Source organism: Schistocerca piceifrons, chromosome 6 (assembly GCF_021461385.2).
Source record: "Schistocerca piceifrons isolate TAMUIC-IGC-003096 chromosome 6, iqSchPice1.1, whole genome shotgun sequence".
Taxonomy (NCBI): domain Eukaryota; kingdom Metazoa; phylum Arthropoda; class Insecta; order Orthoptera; family Acrididae; genus Schistocerca; species Schistocerca piceifrons.
Window position 1 is genome coordinate 367,279,408 of NC_060143.1, and position 23,457 is coordinate 367,302,864.

The 23,457-nt window shown below is 38.9% G+C and overlaps 1 protein-coding gene across 1 annotated transcript in view; it reads right to left on the reverse strand.

The window, feature by feature from the left end:
• LOC124802490 (low-density lipoprotein receptor-related protein 1) overlaps positions 1–23,457 on the reverse strand; it is a 735,000-nt gene that overhangs the window by 97,460 nt on the left and 614,083 nt on the right. The window contains exons 47-52 of the mRNA XM_047263305.1: positions 21,066–21,246; positions 20,841–20,969; positions 19,719–19,967; positions 16,241–16,446; positions 14,985–15,172; positions 9,216–9,433 (exon numbers count right to left, since the gene is read on the reverse strand). Of these exons, the coding sequence (XP_047119261.1) occupies positions 9,216–9,433; positions 14,985–15,172; positions 16,241–16,446; positions 19,719–19,967; positions 20,841–20,969; positions 21,066–21,246 (1,171 nt within the window). The remainder of the gene's footprint in view (positions 1–9,215; positions 9,434–14,984; positions 15,173–16,240; positions 16,447–19,718; positions 19,968–20,840; positions 20,970–21,065; positions 21,247–23,457) is intronic.

Below are 23,457 nucleotides of genomic sequence, written 5' to 3' on the forward strand. Positions count from 1 at the left end.
ACTCCCCAAGACACCATCCAAATTGAACCCTGCCTGGAACAGTTCCGTCCTCCGTCACAGCGGGACCCACCTCCTCTTCCTCAAAATCACCCTCTCCAAACCTTCCAGGAATTTCTGACTTCCAGCCTTGCATCTCAATCCTTCTTAAAAAACCTTAATCCTACTCCCAACATCACCACTGCTGAAGCCCAGGCTATCCGTGATCTGAAGGCTGACCGATCCATCGTCATTCTTCCGGCGGACAAGGGTTCCACAACAGTGGTACTTGATCGTCGGGAGTATGTGGCTGAGGGACTGCGTCAGCTTTCAGACAACACCACATACAAAGTTTGCCAAGGTAACCCCATTCCCGATGTGCAGGCGGAGCTTCAAGGAATCCTCAGAACCTTAGGCCCCCTGCAAAACCTTTCACCTGACTCCATCAACCTCCTGACCCCACCGACACCCCGCACCCCTACCTTCTACCTTCTTCCTAAAATCCACAAACCCAATCATCCCGGCCGCCCCATTGTAGCTGGTTACCAAGCCCCCACAGAACGCATCTCTGCCTACGTAGATCAACACCTTCAACCCATTACATGCAGTCTCCCATCATTCATCAAAGACACCAACCACTTTCTCGAACGCCTGGAATCCTTACCCAATCTGTTACCCCCGGAAACCATCCTTGTAACCATTGATGCCACTTCCTTATACACAAATATTCCACACGTCCAGGGCCTCGCTGCGATGGAGCACTTCCTTTCACGCCGATCACCTGCCACCCTACCTAAAACCTCTTTCTTCATCACCTTAGCCAGCTTCATCCTGACCCACAACTTCTTCACTTTTGAAGGCCAGACATACCAACAATTAAAGGGAACAGCCATGGGTACCAGGATGGCCCCCTCGTACGCCAACCTATTCATGGGTCGCTTAGAGGAAGCCTTCTTGGTTACCCAGGCCTGCCAACCCAAAGTTTGGTACAGATTTATTGATGACATCTTCATGATCTGGACTCACAGTGAAGAAGAACTTCAGAATTTCCTCTCCAACCTCAACTCCTTTGGTTCCATCAGATTCACCTGGTCCTACCCCAAATCCCATGCCACTTTCCTTGACGTTGACCTCCACCTGTCCAATGGCCAGCTTCACACGTCCGTCCACATCAAACCCACCAACAAGCAACAGTACCTCCATTATGACAGCTGCCACCCATTCCACATCAAACGGTCCCTTCCCTACAGCCTAGGTCTTCGTGGCAAACGAATCTGCTCCAGTCCGGAATCCCTGAACCATTACACCAACAACCTGACAACAGCCTTCGCATCTCGCAACTACCCTCCCGACCTGGTACAGAAGCAAATAACCAAGGCCACTTCCTCATCCCCTCGAACCCAGAATCCCCCACAGAAGAACCACAAAAGTGCCCCACTTGTGACAGGATACTTTCCGGGACTGGACCAGACTCTGAATGTGGCTCTCCAGCAGGGATATGACTTCCTCAAATCCTGCCCTGAAATGAGATCCATCCTTCATGAAATCCTCCCCACTCCACCAAGAGTGTCTTTCCGCCGTCCACCTAACCTTCATAACCTGTTAGTTCATCCCTATGAAATCCCCAAACCACTCTCCCTACCCTCTGGCTCCTATCCTTGTAACCGCTCCCGATGTAAAACCTGTCCCATGCACCCTCCCACTACCACCTACTCCAGTCCTGTAACCCGGAAGGTGTACACGATCAAAGGCAGAGCCACGTGTGAGAGCACCCACGTGATCTACCAACTGACCTGCCTACACTGTGACGCATTCTATGTGGGAATGACCAGTAACAAACTGTCCATTCGCATGAATGGACACAGGCAGACAGTGTTTGTTGGTAATGAGGATCACCCTGTGGCTAAACATGCCTTGGTGCACGGCCAGCACATCTTGGCACAGTGTTACACCGTCCGGGTTATCTGGATACTTCCCACCAACACCAACCTATCCGAACTCCGGAGATGGGAACTTGCTCTTCAATACATCCTCTCTTCCCGTTATCCACCAGGCCTCAATCTCCACTAATTTCAAGTTGCCGCCACTCATACCTCACCTGTCATTCAACAACATCTTTGCCTCTGCACTTCTGCCTCGACTGACATCTCTGCCCAAACTCTTTGTCTTCAAATATGTCTGCTTGTGTCTGTATATGTGTGGATGGACATGTGTGTGTGTGCGCGAGTGTATACCCGTCCTTTTTTCCCCCTAAGGTAAGTCTTTCCGCTCCCGGGATTGGAATGACTCCTTACCCTCTCACTTAAAACCCACATCCTTTCGTCTTTCCCTCTCCTTCCCTCTTTCCTGATGAGGCAACAGTTTGTTGCGAAAGCTTGAATTTTATGTTTGTGTTTGTTTGTGTGTCTATCGACCTGCCAGCGTTTTTGTTCGGTAAGTCACCTCATCTTTGTATTTTTTTTTATATATATATATATATATATATATATATATATATATATATATATATATATATATATATATATATATATTTTGTTTGTGTGTCTGTCGACCTGCCAGCACTTTCATTTGGTAAGTCACATCATCTTTGTTTTATATATATATATATATATATATATAATGCTTCTGCAATTTTAGAGTTATATATGATCAGATACCTACCAGTAAAGAAATTTATTCATTTTCTTGATTTGTTTCTCCTGTCTCATTTTTTTACTATAATCCAAATAGTTGTCACCTTGTTGGTAGAAGAGTTTTTTTTTCTTTTTAAGTACATACATTTTGAAGCTCTAATGACTTAGCTTGGAAGTTTACATTGCAGTTAGTAATGCGATTGGATCCTCTCACCATTCATATCCATTTATGCCAAGTTGAGTCTTCTCTTAATTTTGCACAATATTCTGATCCCATTTGTAAGCCAGGATTTAGGTGCTTTTAATGCCCTGCCACCGATTAATGTCTTCAGAAAACAGTTTTCAAGTAGCCCATGACTGTGCAAGTTTCAAGTAGGAATATTAACAATGTAGGAAGAGACAGATTGCTATTTACTGTGAAGAAGACAGTGCTCTGATACCCATGACAGATCTTTCACAAAACCCACAGAAATTCTCGTCATATCTAAAGGCTGTTAGTGGCACCACAGTTATGGTCCAGTCCCCAGTGAATGAGACAGAAACTGAAAGTGGGAGTAGCAAAGCAAAAGCTGAAATGCTAAACTCCATTTTTTTAATGTTCCTTTATAAAGGAAACCCCAAGAGAACTGTCCCAAATTAATCCTCAAACCACTGAAAAGACGAATGAAATAAGTATTAGTGTCAGTGGTGTTGAGAAACAGCTGGTGTTGAGAAGCAACTGAAATCACCAAAAATGAACAAAGCTCCAGGTCCCGATGGAATCTCTGTCAGATTCTGTACTGAATTTGGGGCTGTGTTCATCACTCTTCTCTACAATCTGTCGTAGATTCCTTGAACAAAGGCCATGTCCAGTTCTTGGAAAAAGGCACAGGTCACACCCGTCTACAAGAAGCGTAGTAGAGGTGATAGACAAAACTACCATCCAGTATCCTTTACATTGATTTGTAGCAGACTTTTAAAATATATTCTGAGCTCCAACATAATGAGGTATTTTGAAAAGAATAACCTCCTCAATGTCAACCAACAAGTATTTCGAAAACACTGATTGTGTGAAACCCAACTCACATTTTTCTCACATGACATATTGAAAGCCTTGGATCAAAGAACCTGGTAGGCACAGTATTTCTCGATTTCGAAAAAGCAATTGACTCAATAATACACCTACACTTATTGTCAAAAGTACAATAATACAGGGTATAAAGTGAAATTTGTGACTGGATCGTGGACTTTTTGGTAGGGAGGACACAACTTGTTATCCGTGATGGAGAGTCATCGTTAGATGTAGAAGTAACGTCGGGCATGCCCCAGGAAAGTGTGTCAGGGCCCTTCCTGTTCATATTGTATACTGATGACCTTGCAGACAATATTAATAGTAAAGTCAGGCTTTTTGCAGATGATGCAGTTATCTATAATGAAGTATTGTCTGAAAGGAGCTGCATATTCAATCAGATATTGATAACATTTTAACAGGATGCAGAGATTGGCAACTAGCTCTAAATGTTCAAAAATGTTAAAGTTAGCATTTCACAGAATGAAAAAATGTAGAATTCTATGACTACAATATCAGTGAGCCACTGCTGGAATCAGTCAACTCATACAAATACCTGGGTGTAACACTTTGTAGGGATATGAAATGGCATGATCACATAGGTTCAGTTGTGGGTAAAGCAGGTGGTAGACTTTGGTTTATTGCTCGAATACTGGAGAAGTGTGATCAGTCTACAAAGGAGTTTGCTTACAAATCAGTTGTGTGGCCCATCCTAGAATGTTGTTCAAGAATGTGGAACCTGTACCGGTTAGGACTGATAGGAGACATTGAATGTATACAGAGAAGGACAGTACGAATGGTCACAGGTTTGTTTGATCCATAGGAGAGTGTCACAGAGATACTGATGGAACTGAACTGGAAGACACTTGAAGAGAGACGTGAGCTATTCCAAGAAAGTTTATTAACAAAGTTTCAAGAACCGGCTTTAAATGATTGCTTTAGGAAAATACTACAACCCCTTACATATCGCTCACATAGGGATCATGAAGATAAGATTAGAATAATTACTGCATGCACAGAGACATTCAAACAAGCATTCTTCCCATGCTCCATATGTGAATGGAACAGGAAGAAACCCTTATATCTGGTACAATGGGGTGTACCCTCTGCCATGCACTTCATAGTGGTTTGCAGACTACTTGTGTAGATGTAGACTTCTTGCAAATTGTATGAGGGGAGTTAGATTATACGAAACATAGCTCTAGAATAGGTATGCTCTAAAATTTTAAACTTAAACCTCCACTTAATATTACCTCATTCTGCTTGGGAGTCAATATTGCACTAAGTAGCTTCATAAATAGCGCAAAATTAGCAGATTGACCCCCGTGTAATGTGATTATTATTATTAACTTTGCATGAAAATGCTGAACACTGCAAAATCTATGAGTATCACTGTACTGTATTCACATTTATATCCCTTCCTAATGTAAGTGACACTTCCTTTCTCCAAGCCCGATCTACAGTAAACGGATGCTAAATCACATCCATCCATAATTAGTATTCCTGTATCTACTGCTGATTTATTTTTAGAAACACATATTGTAGCTGCATGATTCATAGGCTGCAGTTCATCTACACGAGTGTCAGTGCCCCCTTTAAACATACTGCTATCAACCCACCAATTTCACTTGCCCACTCCTGTTCAAATGTAAGCCATGGCTTGTAAATGTCCACCTGTTCATGGCATCAATAGAAATTAAATTTATGTTTGATCTGGCAGCTGACAGATGCAGTTGATAACTCCATGTTTACCTGATTCACAGAGCTGTTAAAATGGAGCCGATTGTAACCTCTCAAACAACAGGCACAATGTGTACATTTTTATAGCTTATTTCTGAAGCTATCCTCACCAGGTCACTCTTGATAGTGTAACCACAGTCCCTGTCAATATTGTTTCTGCTCCAGCCACTGCAACAACATGACTGTCATTTCCAAAATGTTTGTACAAAGGATCTGTACCCTCTATTACAGGGCTTGACTTGAAGGAATTTGTGACCTATTACTTATTTCCTAGTTCTAGCTTCGTGGGTAAATCAGATGGCAGACTTTGGTTTAGTGGTAGAATACTGGTGAAAAGCAATCAGTCTACAAAAGAGATTGCCTACAAATGACTTATGCAACACATCCCAGAATATTGCTGAAGAGTGTGAAACCATGTACCAAATAGGACTAGCAAGGGACATTGAATGTTTCCAGAGAAGGGCAGCACAAATGGTCACAGGTTTGTTTGAGCTGCAGGAGAGTGTCACAGAGATGTTGAAAGAACTGAATGAGCAGACTCTTGAAGAAAGATGTAAACTATCCTGAGAAAGCATATTTATAAAGTTTCAATAACCTGCTTTAACACTTCGGTGACGAGTGGCATAGGAGCTACGTTGCATGGATTATACACACAACATGTGATTTATTGTACATTGGCTGCTTCTCAGCTCTGTAAATGTACTCCAACATTTATACTACTTCTGTTGCCTGTATAAAGACACTCCATGATGCTTCTATTACACACACACAAACAAACACACTTGCGCACGAAGAGAGAGAGAGAGAGAGAGAGACTCAGATGACATCGTTTTTCACATCTACTGGCAGAAAAGGAATACATACACTATCGGGTGTTGCTTGATTTGTGGAGTTCACATTCCCCTTCGTTGCCATATGCCATACAAGGGGTTACACAGAGTGCAAATGACAATTGTTGTTTTCTACACACTTTACATTTATTTTCAAGATGGGCTTACAATACTGTATTGAAAAATAGGAAAGGGCTAGCTAAAGATCTAACTACTCAGAAGCTGGATAAAAATGAACTTTCATTCTGCAGATGAGACCATTTGCTGTTTGTGAAATGGGAAGATTCTAAGAGTGTATTTCTTCTGAGGACAAAACACAAAATGATTGCATCCAATGTCAATCTCAGAACAAGATTAGAAATGACAAGAGAGAATGAAACCTACTTGTACTTTGCATTATAATAAAAACAAGGCTGATGAGGGCCACATTTACCCGCTAATGGGCTACTATCGGTCTGAGAGGAAGCAAACATAGTGGTGGAAGAAAGCTTTTTTCCACATTTCCATGATGTTGATTGCAAATTCATATGTTTTATATAAAAAGTCCAAGCCTACTAGCAAACATTTTGTTGAATTTGTCACTGAATTGGCAGTGGCTCTGATGAACAAATACACTTGGTTGAATGAGTTTGCACTCAATATAGTTCTTCTGTAAACTGAATCTGAAAAAAATTCTTCAATTTTTTCAGCTACAGAAATATCAAAATGCCCTCTGAGGAGAAATAAGGTTTGTGTAGAACGAACCAAGGCAAACTTGGGAAAACGACAAGAAAAGATACCAGGCACTATTGTGAAGAATGTGACATAAGACTTTGTTTTCCAAATTAACACGAAATTTTTCACACTAAAGCAAATATTTAACTAAGTAATTTTCAGTAAGAAATTACAATTTTCCAACAGTATTGTTTATAGTACCAACCCATTTTATTCTACGTTCGTTTAGCAAATGAAACATAAACAAGTTTTTGTTGTTGCGAAAATAACATATTTTCATTTCCATGTAAAAACATGGTCACTCTTCTTCTCCACATGCATAGGAAAAAGACCACTCTTCCAAATGGAAAAAACTGACTTAAATCCTGTGCAGTAGAACTTACGACACAAAATTCAGAAAAACTATGAAAAACCACAATCTCCACCATATGAGCTACAACCTAGCTGCCCAACTCTCAAAGTGTTAAATGATGACTCTATGAATATACTATAACCCACTACATATCACAGGCTGTATACGTGGACACGGAAAAAAAACTCCTGGATTTCTCGGTTAAAGAAATACACTTTCTCCTGAGTCAAAATACACTTTTTCCTTGTTAAGTGCAGTGGTGGATACATATGGAGGCGTGCATCCCTCCCTTGTGAGGCCGCCCACATTGCCCCCACTGCTCATGTGCAACTCAACTGGATATGTGTATAAGCCCGCCAGCAACTACTCAAATGAACCAAATGAAACCATTGTGACGTCACGCCCATTGGAAGCAGTTTCTTGTTATGAAGTACTGCACTGTCTTTGTCCTAAATCTTTTGACACATTTTGCTGTTGGCAGACGCCTGTGTGTGAACTGTGTTTTGTTACTGTAAATGGCACATTTCCTTTGCAACTTAGGTTCTATTTTGTTTTCCTCGTTTATGTTTTATTGCTGCAGTAGCAGGCTAAAGTAAAATTCTTTGTTAGAGTATCAGTTCTTACCAGTCAAAACTACAAAATTTAGCTGAAAACTAAAACAACAAAAAGTTCCTCAAATTGTAAAAAATTCCCATGTTTTTCCCAGTTTTCTCCCAGATGAAAAGATTCCAGGTTTTTCCAGGATTTTCCAGTTGTATATGAGCATATACACCATGTATCAGTTCCATACGGATTGTGAGGACAAGGTTAGATTAATTACAGCACACACAGAGGCATTTAAACAATCATTCTTCCCATGCTCCATGTGTGAATGGAAAGGAAAAAACTCTAATAACTGGTAAAATGGAGTATGCTCCCCTTCACAGTGGTTTGCAGAGTACATATGTATATGTAGGTGTAACAACTGATGTACACCTCTTCCACAGCTATTACCTAACAGAAAGACTTTCCTCCTGTTTCCCAGTTTTTCTGAAAGCACTGGTTTCCCACTGAAAGTCGGCTGTGAATTAGCTACACTTCGTCTACAGGGGATTCTTCCTTAGTTAATGGATAGAGTGGGCCTACGTTACTTTTTGTGCCAGTGACAAAGCTGTCTGGTAATGTTCACTTCCTGTAGTCCCTGTTCCCTGCTACCACTTCCCATTACCCTTCACCATCTTTAACCTTCCCAATTCTTTTCTAGCACTGTTAAGTTCTGCCTTAAGAGCTTTAATTTTTCCTTCTTGCCCAGCTGTTCTTCTGTCTTGTACATGGACTCTTCAATACCTGGCAAATGTCACTTATGTCACCACTTTCCAGACCACTACATTCTCCCAATGAAGCCATCTATCACCACAGCTGCACTGTAACCCAGAAGTAACTTTTCTATGGCAACTAAGGCACTTCACAGTCATGTCTGTTTACAGACAGAACTGAACCTGGGCCATCTAAAAAAAGTAAATCATTAAACACTATGGTTATAAACATAAGCAATTTAGTATCTTACATGTACAGCTACCCAGTCACAAGATAAATAAAATGTGGGATATGGAAATTGATCGGTCTCTGAGCAGTGTAACATTAGGGCTAGAGATGTGTATACTACAGATGAAATTTAAAAGATATTTTAAAAAATACACCTCAGAGGTAGAAATCTTTGATCACTCAACTAAAAAGGATGCTTATATATGTATAGAAAGCCAAATCTCTTTACATATTACACTAATTAAAAATCCATTTTTTAGTGCAGATAAAATCACAGCGTAGACAGTCAAAGGTATCAAATTTCACATAATCATTATTGCTATAACTAAAAAGAAAATATATGAATGACAGATGAAGAAGTTTTTCACAAAAGTGTTTTCTAAGACACAGAAACTTACTGCGACTTATAATAACTCTTCTTTTGTTTCCATTCAGATCTGATACTGCTATATAATCTTCTCTAGCATCAGCCCAGAATAATTCATCTGTTTCAAACGAGATTGTTATAGCATTTGGCCATCCAAGAGAATCATTTATTAAAACACGTGGAGATGAGCCATCCATTCCTGCCTTCCCAATGTGTCTTTGGTCACCCCAGTCAGTCCAATACATATATCTGGGAAAAGAAATTAACTCATTGAGACTGCAGAACATCAGCACAAAGTACAAATGCATTTGATATTTACTAAATATCACTGTTCTCAAAATGTATGTCTCTACATTTTGTATGGTTACAGATTGTGGATAACAATAGTAAGTGCATGTTGAGGACAAAAATAGTTTTTGTAGTTACAAATTATATATAAAATCCTTAATAGCATTCTGAAGGTCCATGTTGAAGACAGAAATAGTTTTGAAACAATGTAAAGTCCAAGTAGGAACATCAACAGTAATATGAAAAGGGCAGATTGGTATTCACCATAAAAATGGCATGTTGAGTTAAAACAAGCACAATGAAAAGACTGCTACACATTTAGCTTTTGGCCCGAGCTTTCTTCAAAAAAGAAAACATACACACATTCACACAAGCAAGGACACCTCACACACACATGATTGCTACCTCTAGCTGCTCTGGCCAAATTCCTATTGTATATTAATGACTTGGCAGACAACATTAATAGTGACCTTAGCCTTTTTGCAGATGATGCAGTTGTCTATAATAAGGTACCAATTTAAAAGATGCATAAATATCCATTCAGATCCTGGTATGATTTCATAGTGGACCAAAAATTGGTAACTTCCTTTAAATGTACAGAAATGTAAAATTTTGTGCTTCACAAAAAGCAGGCAAGCAGTATCCTATGGACTATAACATCAATGAGTCAGAGGTAGAATAGGTTAACTCAAACAAATACTTGTGTGTAACAATTTGCACGGGTGTTAAATATAATGACCACAGAGGCACATCTGCAGGGTAAGCATGTAGCAGATTTCAGTTAATTGACATGATACTGGGAGAATACAAACAGTCTATAAAGTAAATTGCTTACAAAACACCCATAGTGCTCAGAGCCATTTAGAGCTTACAAAACACTTCTGCATCCCATAATAGAATACTGCTCTTATGCACGGGATCCACATCAAATAGGAATAACAGGGAGTACTGAATGTATATAAAGAAGTGCAGCAAAAATGGTCACAGGTTTGTTTGACTCCGAGAGAGCATCAAGCAAATGTTGAAAGACCTGAACTGACTGACTCTTGGAGAGAGATACCAGTTATCCCACATGTAAACATACTATAAAAGTTTCACAAACCTGCTTTGAGTGAAGAATCTACAGATGTTCTTCAACCCATGAAGAGAAGATTAGACTAATTACAACATATCCAAAGGCATTTAAGAAGACGTTCTTCCCATGCTCCATATGCAACCAAAATGGGAAGAAATCTTAACAAGTAGTACCAAGCTAAGTACCCTATACCATGTTGTTCACAGTTATTTGCAGAGTATTTATGTAAAAGTAGAAAGCTGCAAAAAATTAATTTCTCTCATCTGTATGGCCAGTGCATGTTATCAGGTTCCAAAAATTCTGCTATTTCACAGCACACATTATAGCTGAAATCACCAGTTTTTAGGACAAACAAACTTGAGGCAGTGAAGTTCACTGTGCATCAGATGAGCTGTCAGGTCCGACAGTGCTATAGGTAGTCAATGTTGGGTGGTTGTATGAGACAGCTACTGAATGAGATCCTACAAAAGTAGTGGCAGACGGTACATTTACAAGTGATCTGGTAATGCTCCTCACCACACCAAATCTTCCTGATAAAAAATGACCATTTGTAAACAGGTTAACTCTATAGGGGAGTAAACATAGCATCTTACAAATTGTGACATGTATCTGGGCCAATTTATGTAAGGATTTTTTGGATCTAAATTCTACAGCACTTGACATGCCTTGCAGTTTTTCTTAATTGAGTATTAATGGTTAACCACTTGGCCTTGTATTCATTACTGGTCCCAAATGGAAATTTTATGGGGAACTGATCTTTCATTATTATTGTGTACTGATTATGCTCATGAAAGACATAAACAATTAGAAATAATGTTAATACTTGTGTGTAGGGTTGCCAACACATGCAAATACAGTATTTGAAGTACCAACTGAATGAATACCACATTCAAAGATGCCATGTAGCTATACCAATATTTTACTTATCAACACCGGGAAAAGTTTACGGATGAATCAGTTATTGAAAATCAGCGGAATTAAAGATGTTTACATATGGACGTCAAAGCACAAGTACTTCTTAATTGTTAAATCTTTACTATAACATCTGTATGTAAACATTTAATTCTGCATATTTTCATGTCAGACATTTGACAATAAGTTTATCCCAGATGATGTTCAGGTGTTGACAAAATAAAATATTGATGCAGATGTACTGTGTCTGTGAGTATTACGTAAGTCAAGAAATGTTCGTTCACTCCAAGGGGTTGAGTACAGAAAATGCTTAAGTATTTGTAGCAACACACTCCCCTGGTCAACACGTATTTGTGTTTTTATGTGTGTATAGTTATTTCCTAAATGCACTGAAAATAGAATGTAAATTACATTAAAAAACATTATTATTCAATTATGTACAAATGAATGGGATGAGGCAAAAGATTTGACACCATTTATTATTACACTTCAACTAATGGGAAAATTGTATTCCAACCCCTTTACGTGGTAATTCCATCTTTTTCATCACTGTTATTTCCACTACAAACTGTGATTTATCAAATATATGATATACGTGTATAAATCATTTGGTTCAGTCAATGCAGATAAAAAAAGTAATCGAAGTTGATCCTTAATAAAGCGCACTGGATAAATCTAGAGTAATAAAGTCCTCTGTGTACAGAAACAGTTACATAACACATCTAATACAATGTCACATCCTGGCAATATAATTAATTCAATGGTCATAAATTCTTCCTCTTCAAGTATTATTTTGGTACCAGAACATCCCATAACATTATTTTTTTGTCTTTCAAAGGAAATTAGACGTAATTTTGCCTATTAATTTATTGTAGATCTTCTTTCCTAAACAAGGTGATTCACAATTCCTATTACATTGTTATAGGTATTGTACATGAGACTCAGAACAGCGATACTTGGTAATAAACCCACGTACAGAAATGCATCTTTGAAAGATAAATGACTCTGAATGATCAAAGTAAATATACATGACAGAGATCAGTGTCTCATGACAGGTGATGTGCTGTGTGACATCATGACACATCATCAGAGAACAACACAATGAATTGAAGTGCTTGTACATCAGCTGTGACTGGATGATAGAGAAAGACAGAGCATTACAGAATGGCAGAGTACACGTTCTCCAAGTATACCAATATGTTGCTCATCTATGGTGAAAATGGACGAAATGGTCAACCAGCACAATGCCTGAATCATGAATGATATCCATGTTGTGCCCATCAATCACATACTATTTTTGTAAGATTGGAACAATGGCTTTGGGAAACCAGCACTTCAAGACTAATAGGGCTTAATGAGGTCATGCTCAGACGTGCTGCACTGTTGACATGGAAGAGGGAAGTCCTTCAACCAGTCAACCAGAATCCATCAATGTGTATCTATTACATCACAGATTTCATGGAGGTATCCCAGAGCATCATCTGGCAAGTACTCCATGAATGGCAACTTCAGCCATACCACCTCCAGAGACTGCAGGAAAGGGCCCATGTGATTTTGTGTCACATGCCAGTTAATTTTCATGGTTTCCTCCACACTGTGTCAACATTTGAGACTTTCCTTGGATCATTATTTTCATAGGTGAAGTGTATTTTGCAAACAAATATTTCCTCAACCATCATAACAACCACATTTGTGATGAGGAAAACCCTAAGGCCACACATCCCTACAGATTTCTACATCGTTTCTGTATTAATGTGTCTGCTGGTATACCCATGATCATCTGATTGACCCATGTATTCTACTGCTCCACCTAATGGGTCAAAGCTACTTGCCCTTCCTGCAAGACATCCTTATGCAGTATTTGGAGGATGTGTCAGTGCTTATCCATCACACAATGTGGTTCCAGCATGATGGTGTGCTAGCCCACTTCTCATGCAACGTCTACCAGTGCCCTCACCAAACATTCAGACACAGTTGGATAGGTCACGGAGGGCCGATTCATAGGCCACCACAAGCACCCAATTTAACACCTCATTTAACACCTTTTTTCTGCAGGCCTACATGAAGAGTATTCTTCACTAGACTCCTGTCAAGTCACAGTATGATCTCTTTGCACATGTTTAATGGTTGCAGTGGAGGTCTTTCAGGACACTCCAGGACTTTTGGGCCATGTATACGTGAATACTGTTCACAAGTATGATTTGTGCAATGAAACTCATGGTCACCACTTTTGAGCATATGCTGTAGTTCACACAGGTACGAGTTGGTCAATGCATGTGCTTCTTTTAAAGTTGTTTATCTTCCCAACTACACATTTCTGGACATGAGTTTATTACCAAATATTGCTGCCCTGTGTCCCCTCTACAACACCTATAACTGCATAGTACAAATTCTGAATCGCCTTGTATAAAGTGAAGTCTGAGCATATAACTTCAAATAGTGTATAGGGAAGCATAAAATTTTTGTTGTTTTTTGTACTGCAATTACAATGAAAATTATTCTCCTCAAGCAATTCCAGGTTCTTGAGTAAAAAGATTATGATTTCAAAGTTGTGTAGTGAGTGGTCAGTTAAAAGATATAGATTTTTTATTAAATAATGGACAACAGAAATCTTCCAAACAGTGAAAAGAATAAAAGTAACTAGTCATCATCATATAGTTGAGGATTAAACAGATGCATAAACATACTTGAACTTGTACCTATGATTCCAGACAATATCCTTTCTCAGAACAAACACACCCATGCAACTCCCCCCCCCCACTCCCATACACACATATCCACATAGACCTTGAACTAAAGGTTGGGGTGATGTGCTGCAGCGGTTGGAGGGGATGAAAAGAGCAAAGAGAGGAGAGGAAGGGGGCTGCAAAAGGACAGAAGAGAGAGTGTTATGTAAAGCGAGGGGAAGTAAGGAAACAGGATGGGATGGGGTGTCTGAAAACTTACCTCTTTCTGCAAGCAGGGAAAGTCACATGCAGCATAGCTTTTCTTATTTAAAAAATAATTGGTTTTTGGCATTTTAGTGAATAATTTTGTGAGCTCTGATATTCCTGAACTTAAGAAAAATTAATACACATCTTCCCCTATTAGCTTTTCATATTATTTCCAGCCTGAATATGTTCCTTAAATATGAGGGGCAGTCAATAAGTAATGCAATACATTTTTTTCTGAAAGTAGGTTGGTTTTATTCAGTATTCCTATCATACCCACTCTTTTGGCTACAAAATCCAATTTTTCAACAGAATCTCCACTGAATGTGACGTAACTTCAAGAAGCTGTAGGGGCTGAAGTGGGAATATTCCTTGATGTCCCACAACAAATCACACTTTTTTTTCAACTGAAATTGCCTGGGAAAAATAATTTGTGGCATCACTTAGTGAATGACCCTCATATTATGAGCTGAACTTTTGTTTTGGAGTTTTTTGGTTCAATGTAGATTAGCATATAACAACAAGAAGATATTAAAAAGAGAGAGGGGGGAGAGGGGGGGGGGGGGGGGAGAGAGAGAGAGAGATAACTGCTTACCCATTCCTCGGATCAAGAGCAATAGCTCTAGGTTCTTGTAGACCACTGTTTATTAAGACCTTACGATATCGCCCATCAAGTCGTGATACTTCAATTGTGTCAAAACCTTTGTCACACCAATATAAATTATGTGCAACCCAGTCAACAGCCAGACCATCAGCATTTCTGAGTGTTGCTGAATGTAAAACCTGAAAGAAGCACAGCAATGTGCAAGAAACATTGAGCTTCATTAACACTGTGTACATAAATAACTGGCAAAGTAAGGAGAGTGCAAGAAAACATGAAGATTTAGAAGAATTATTTTCATTCGTGGCAATTTATTTTTAATCTGTGGATTTGTCCAATCAATTTTAAAATAAACTATTAAAACCCACATGGAACATAATGAACATAAAACTGAACTGTAATAAGCAAGGATCTTACAGACCACTAGTGTTGGTACAATTATTCATAGACTAAAAATTTCAAGCAGATCATCTTGCTAGTTTTTAAATCTTAATTACTTTTCTGTTTGTTTAAACATTCTGTACTGAAGAAAACTGCATCACAGATTCAAAAGAATTCTCAAGCCCTCAGACCAGAAACAATTGAAACCCAAGGACCAGCCTTCACTGGAATTCCTGGCTGTGGCACATTTAAGGTTACAGTTTCCTAGAAAATATCTGGGGTAACTATGTGTTTATTACATAAGGCTGCATGACAGGCTTCTGACCTATGCAGGTGAAAAATTCATTATACAAAACTATCAAAGACCACAAGAGCTTTTGGTGACGTGTAAAAGAAAATGTTTGTCAACTGCTAACAGAAACAGCCTGCACTGAAGCCAGTGATAGAAAGATGAGAGATGAAATTACAAATTCTGTTTAACAGAATGCTTTCAGTAATGGAGACTGTACTACAGTTGCTCTGTTACATGGTCCCCTGATGCGAAACTGTAGAACTATCTTTCCACAGAAATTTTTTTAAAAAAAGGGAATTGTAAGATAAAAGTACGAAAACTGGATGAACTGGATTGTCAAATTTTATTTGGGCTACGCTGTAGAGCCATCCCCACATCCTGTTTGCAACAGGTTACTCCAGTAGAAAAGACTGTAATAAACTAAAGAGACAACATGTAATTACGTATTTGCATTACGGTTAGCCACAGTCTATAGAAACTGTGCACATCCCTAGTATTCCTTTGTAGTATTGCAATTTCCTCAAACAGGAATGCAGTAAAAGCATCATTCAAATACAAATATTTACATTATAATTACCTCATGAGTGGCATTTCCTCCAGGACACAATCGCTTTAGACTGGACCCAAGTGGTGTAACATCACTCCAATATATACACTGTGTAGACCACTCAAAATCAAGAGCAACTGCATTTGTCATGTTGTGAACCAGTAGTGATGCGTGGCCAACAAGGTCCATTTCCCGTATGTAATAGCGGTTTGAGAATATCAGTTTTGGCTCAGCAGCTGTGCAATATTAAAATCATTGTTATAAATCGAGAACGTTAATATAAAAGTACAATGGTCATTAATTTCAATGTAACTGATGAGTGAAATATACTGATATACCACTAATAACCACTAACCAACATCCACCCTTCCATTTTTCACCTATGTTACACTCTAAGCAGTGATTTAATTATAGATACTATAGCTGCAATTCACAGCCATCACAAACTGTCTCTGTCTTAAGAGAATGCCTGGACATGGGCAGGGAGGGAGGGTCAGGAGAGTGGTGGGAGAAGGCGATACACTATCTGGATGGGGAAGGAGTGGTGTGGGCAGAAGAGAGAATGGAAAAGGTAAGGTGAGGCAATGGGAAACAGGATAGTGGAGGTGTAGGCAAGAGGCATTGCAAGAGCACAGAATAGGCTGTAGAGACAAGTCCCACCTGCAAAGTTCAGAGAAACCTGGTCTACCTTCCAGCACAAGTTTCTCTGAACTACACAGGTGAGAACTGTCTCTCTAGCATCTCTTGTACTCTTGAGTGACCAGATTGTTGATACTATCACTATAGATGGTTTGACTTTGTTAATAGAGCCACAACTTCACCTCTGTGTGCACCACTTTACCACTCTCAAACTGAAGCCCTTGGATGTGTTCAAATGGAAATCAGATAGGGCCAAGTCAGGACTTTATGGAGGATGATCAACAACAGTGAATGCAAGGCATCAGATTGTTGCAGATATCATAGTGCTAGTGTGTGCTCTGCCACCATCATACATCATGCTGATGGAGAGGGTGCTCCATGTGTGGATGGACTCTTCAATTAGAAACTCGGTAACAGCATGCTGTTTCTCATACACCAACATAGTTACATTACCCCCCTCGCCCATGTTACATGCTACCGTTCGGAGGGAGCCTTCTTGTGGCAGAGGGTTGCAGCTTGCTTCAGAGAAGCTGAAAAGACAACCAAGTAAAAAGCATTACTTTTCAGCTCACTCGCAACATATATCATTTGTCATATGAAGTAACAGGTTGCTTTTGACTACAAAAATACCACAAAGGATACCTGTATCACTGATAGCCTTCATCCCTCATGCACAATGAAACAATACACTCCGCACATCAACAGAAAGCAGTCAACTATGTGTGATCTAAAAATATCTACAAAGCTAAAATCAAATAGTTTATTTCTTCATTTAGTAGAGTGAAGAATACGTGCAGTACACTAGGTATTGTGGAGGTTTAGCTACAAGGAAACACTGAAAACTGATGTACAGTGAAAGTGACATATAACTTTTGAATGGGTTACCAAAATGGAACCATAAGCTATTCAAGGAAAAGCCATCTTCACATGTCTGCAGATTTGTAACAACCATTAATTCACAGACAAGCCTCACAGTCAGACACTAATTTTTACACCTACAATAATGTTCATCTGCACAAGATAAATGACAAAAAGAGGCACTGAAGAAAGCACTTCATAAATATTCTGTACAGTGCGAGGCAACCCACATGGGTAACCTTGGCCTACGTATAAGATTAAACGCAGGCTACTTAGTTCAGTTAGATACAATAGACAAAAATGATGTAGTACACAGCTTGGCATGTGGCAAGCACATCTGCAGCATTCAATCAGTTAATCACTTCCATTTCCACACTGACTGGACACTAAATAGAACAAAAACAGTGTGGTGTGTATGTGTGCCACTCATAGTTTCTAAGCCTCAAATTTTATCATCTGTTAAAAGTAAAATTTAACTTATATTTTGGTCTGTCTGTGATGTAATGGTCTAAGTAAAAACAAGACCACAAAAGTGACTAATTGAATATGAATCTTTGAAGTCCAAAACTAGTCCTGTAGCATCTTTAAACAAAGATTTACTCAAATTTGTGAATGGATACTGTTACTAAAGTTAAATCTTTTATATATTGTATACAGCAACATTTCTCAGCATACCACAAGCTACAACACGATGTGTATTGATGCACTGCTCTTTTTAACTTTATCGGCCACTAACTTTTTCGTTCCACTCCAACCCATTACATTCAACTGATAACTTTAAAAACAAATTGACTTCCAGTATCAAATGGATGACAATTTGTATTACTACCAATTTTGTTTTATAGTCAGCTGGGAAGAAACAATTCACTTACACTGATCAGCCAGAACATTATGACCACCAACCTAACAACAGTATGTCCACCTTCGGCACGGGTAATTGCAGCGACACATCATGGCATGGAAGCAATGAGGCCTTTGTAGGTCACTGGAGGGAGTTGGCACCACATCTGCACACACAAGTCACCTAATTCCCGTAAATTCGGAGACGGAGTGATGAGCTCTGATGTCACGTTCAATCACATCCCAGATGTGTTCGATAGCGTTCAGATCTGGTGAGTTGGGGGGCCAGCACATCAACTGAAACTCACCACTGTGTTCCTTGAACCATTCCATCACACTCCTGGTCTTGTGACATGGTGCATTATCTTATTGAAAAATGCGACTGCAGTTGGGAAACATAATCATCATAAAGGGGTGTACATGATCTGCAACCAGTGTATCATGGTCCCCTACATACCTCCACAGGATCCATGGAAGGCTATGTGAGTGTTCCTCAGAGCATAATGGAGCCACTGCTAGCTTGTCCCCATCCCACAGTATGGATGTCAAGGAGCTGTTCTCCTGGAAGACGATGGATTTGTACCCTCATATCAGCATGATGAAGACGGTATCAAGATTTATCAGACCATGCAGTGCTCTGACACTGCGCCAATGTCCAGTGCTGATGGTCAAGTGCCCATTTCAGTTGTAGTTGCTGATGTCATGGTGTTAACATTGGCACATGCATGGGATGCCATCAGCGGAGGCCAATTGTTAGGAGAGTTCGGTGCACTGTGTGTTCAGACACACTTGTATTCTGCCTAGCATTAAAGTTTGAGGTTAGTTCTGCCACAGTTTGTGACCTGTTCTATTTTACCAGACTGTCCAGCTTACAACATATGAAATATGTAATGAGGGATGGCCGCCCAGCTCCACAACATCTGGACGTGCTAAATTTTTAATCAATAACTTTACTTAATAACAAAATGTTAAGTGCTAATATATAAATGAGGATTTTAGTACTGAAACTTCATGGCAGATAAAAGTATGGAAGAGCACTGTACTGTAAATGCATACATCTGAGTTCCAGTCCAGCACAGAGCATTAAAGTGTCATTAAACTGTTACGCATTTTTAAACTTATAGTTGTTTTGAATCATGGTTTTTGTTAGCCTTAAATGTGAGTTACTTACTAGTATTGGCTTTGCAAGAGTGTTTATCACTGCGTAATATGTAACCATCAGCACAGGAACAGACATACGAGCCCATTGTGTTACGGCATATCTGACTACAAGGACGATCTGCACATTCATCAACATCTGCACACAGGTGCCAATCTTTTTGATTTACTCTGAAGCCTGGGCGACAAGTACATGCATAGCCAACTTTAAGGTCAACACAATCATGCATGCAAACTTTAGAATTGGCACACTCATTGATATCTGTAAAAGAATAAAAGAAAAATCTTCATTAATGACACCACATCATTCTCATTTTATGGGACTAAAAGAAATAAGCTTACTTCTACATCTAAGAAACCCGTTTTTGTACATAACTGTGTCACAAGTATGACGATGGATACCTGTTGTCATATTGTTATTGTTAAATATCATATTCCATGCACAAAAGATTGAGAGGAAAAACTAGATACAATCTTCATTTAGAGCCTTCACAACCTTACATAACTAAGTTTATTGGTTTATGGAATGAGAGCAAGAATATAAGTACACAGAGAGTAATCATGACTGGAATGCATTTGATAACAGAGTTTGTTTTGCGCTCTTTTTACAACAGGAAAAGGTCACAAAGCTGAACATAAGGAATATAAATGAATATCCACCAATATTCTGGGGGCCAGGGAAGATGTATAACACTAAGAATACAAGAGCCAGTCCATTTGAAAACAAATTTTAAATTCCAGTTCCTTTTCTCTCCCTGTAACTTTGCTGGTGGTAGCAAAGAAAACACATGTACATTGTCATCACAAGGTTTCCTTAGTAATCTTTCTTTCATATTATTAACATTACAAGTAATGTTCATACTTGTAAAAGCTTTAAACTTCTGCCAATGTTTGTTATGTTTGACATGGTGGCATGAACAGTGGTGTTTCTTTTATAAGCTATTAGCGAAAAGACATAAAATTAGTAGAGACAGAATCAGAAATGAAATCTACAAAAACAATACATGGAGAATTTTGTTTTAGTACAATTGGTCATTACTGCCAATTACTTTCTTCGGGTTAATAATGTAATACACATCACAAAACAGATTAAGTGAATCAAACAAGGAATTTAGCTGTAATTTTCTGAACTTACTGCACATCTCTTCATCACTATAATCTCCACAGTTGTCCTGGCCGTCACACAGCAAGGATTCATTCACACAGATGCCATTTGTACATGAGAATAATCCATGATCCTTACATGATATTTCTGTTTCATTTGCTGTAAGGAAAAAAATTGTGATAACTGGATGAAAATTACACAACTTAAGTCAGAGGAGAAAAAACAAAAGACTATTTAAACAGTTGAATATCTTACAGCATGCCTTTTCTGTCTCGTCTGAATTATCTCCACAGTCATCTGCACCATTGCAGGCCCACGTTGAAAGAATACAGTTACCATTGTCACAGCGAAACTCATTATTCAAGCAAGTTTTTAAACAGTGCTCATGTTCGTCACTGCCATCTCCACAGTCATCATCACCATCACAGTAAAAAATCTGTACAAAAGAGGACCAGTAATTTAAATTAACAGGAACTTAACTTAATAGCAGAAAAATAAATGCACAAAAATCTTGTTTATCTGGACCAGGTGGGACGGGATGCCATCCAGATTACCCAAAACCCAGATAATCTAGATATATTCTACTAAATCTAATGACTCTAATATGTACTAGAACATACAAACCTTTTATTTTGACATTAATAAGAAAAACTTTTTTGGCACTTATTTATACTTTAGTCTACTTATGTTTAATTACTGAAATAGTGTATGTTTCTTTTGTTTCAAAAATGGGTGGCATTTGAGGGCAGCATTATTGTGTGGATACCTCACTAACATCAGTTCGGCAGGAGTTGTTTCTGGCTGACATTCTACATAAACCATTAGGTTTTCCAGCTGAACCATTGCCTCTGCATGCTCTCTTTTCTCACTGAACCAAACAAATAATGCTCCATTCAATGTTTCATTGTTGCTTTCTTCATTATACCGTAGTTCTGCAAATAGTCTTCAGTCACAGTTTTAAAACAGAAGTGTTCAATTTCTTTTCGGTTCTTCTTCCTGTCTGACACAGCTGCTGCCCCTACACCATATGCTGCAGCTGTGTTTTTCAGCATTTCTACTTTGTCTATTGCATTTAGTATTTCCAACTTTTCGGTCATCGAAGAAACCACTTTCTTTCACTTCGAAACTATTTCACACATACATACTCAAAACACAAGAACACGAGTAGTACAGTTTCTTAACTCTGTAAGGACGAGATCTACACCGACCGTAACAATGGCAGCTGGAAATGGGATTGGCAATCCCTATGCTGCTTGTGGTGCCAAAATAACAACTGTATATATACTGTACCACACCAACTGCATACTGCACCTTTTCAGGTTAAAAAAAAAAAAAAAAAAAAAAAAAAAAAAAAAAAAAAAAAAAAAAAAAAAATTGGATGAATCAGAAAAACTTATTAATGAAGGGCCAGGTGAATGAGGCTCATGTGCAGTACTAATTTCAAAATAAAAGTTTGCTGAATTATAGTAAACTAACAAAGTGTCAAAAAACAGGCAAATATTGTATATTGCAGTCCTACAGACAACAAAGTAGACTGTAAAATAGCAAGAGTTTAGAACTATGGTATCCTAGGCAATGAGACAAGGATATGGAGAAAAAGGTTGTTAACACTTAACAAATTGAAAAACCTGGACAAGAGAAAGATGACCATTTCTCCCCACTGTGTGATGAATCTGGCATCTACACCATGATGACACTTACCTACTTTGAGATTCTTCTTGTCAACCACATATATTTGGTAACATCCTTGTGTGACACTGCATACTCCTCAAATAGCCACAAAGACATTGCTTTATGACACTGTTATCATACTTTAGCACAGCTCTTTAACACTAAAGACTATAGCCAAATGATTGACAAGATTTACTCCATTGAAAAGGGCAACCGGAATAAATGTTGCCATATGAAAGTTGCCTACTAATTTCTCAACATTTCCTGCTGTTTGTCTCTTTTTAAATTTCTCACCTCCTCTGCTATAATATATAATATCATGCAAATGTAAAATTCTGAGAATACTACAAACAAAAGTGTGAGAGAAACCATTTGTCTCTCCATGTAGTGGAATCTGTAAGGACCAGATGGGTAAGTAAACAAAGTGATGAATAAACTGGCTCAGCTTCAGAACTTGGGTTCTTCATCTCACCTCGATGGCAGATAGAAAATTCTGTTTTAATTATTCTTTGTTTCCCATCTTTATGTATACGAGGGCCGTTCAGAAAGTAACCTCCGGTTGATTTAAAAAAATACACCAAGTTAAATAAAAATATTTTAATATATACATCTTACAACTACATCTTTGCACTATTTTTCTACATAGTCTCCATAGCGATTGAGGCACTTATCGTATCTCTTCACAAGCTTTAAAATTCCTTCTGCATAAAAATCACCCGCTTGTGCCTGGAGCCAGCCTGTGACCGCATCTTTGAGCTCTTCGTCGTCATCAAAACGCTGTGACCCGAGCCATTTCTTCAAATGCATGAAGAGGTGATAATCACTTGGCGCCAGGTCTGGGCTGTAAGGTGGATGGTTGATAACGTCCCACTTGAAGGACTCAAGAAGGGCCGTTGTTCTGCGAGCAGAGTGAGGACGGGCGTTATCGTGCAAAAAAACGATACCGGAAGTCAGCATACCACGGCGTTTGTTCTGT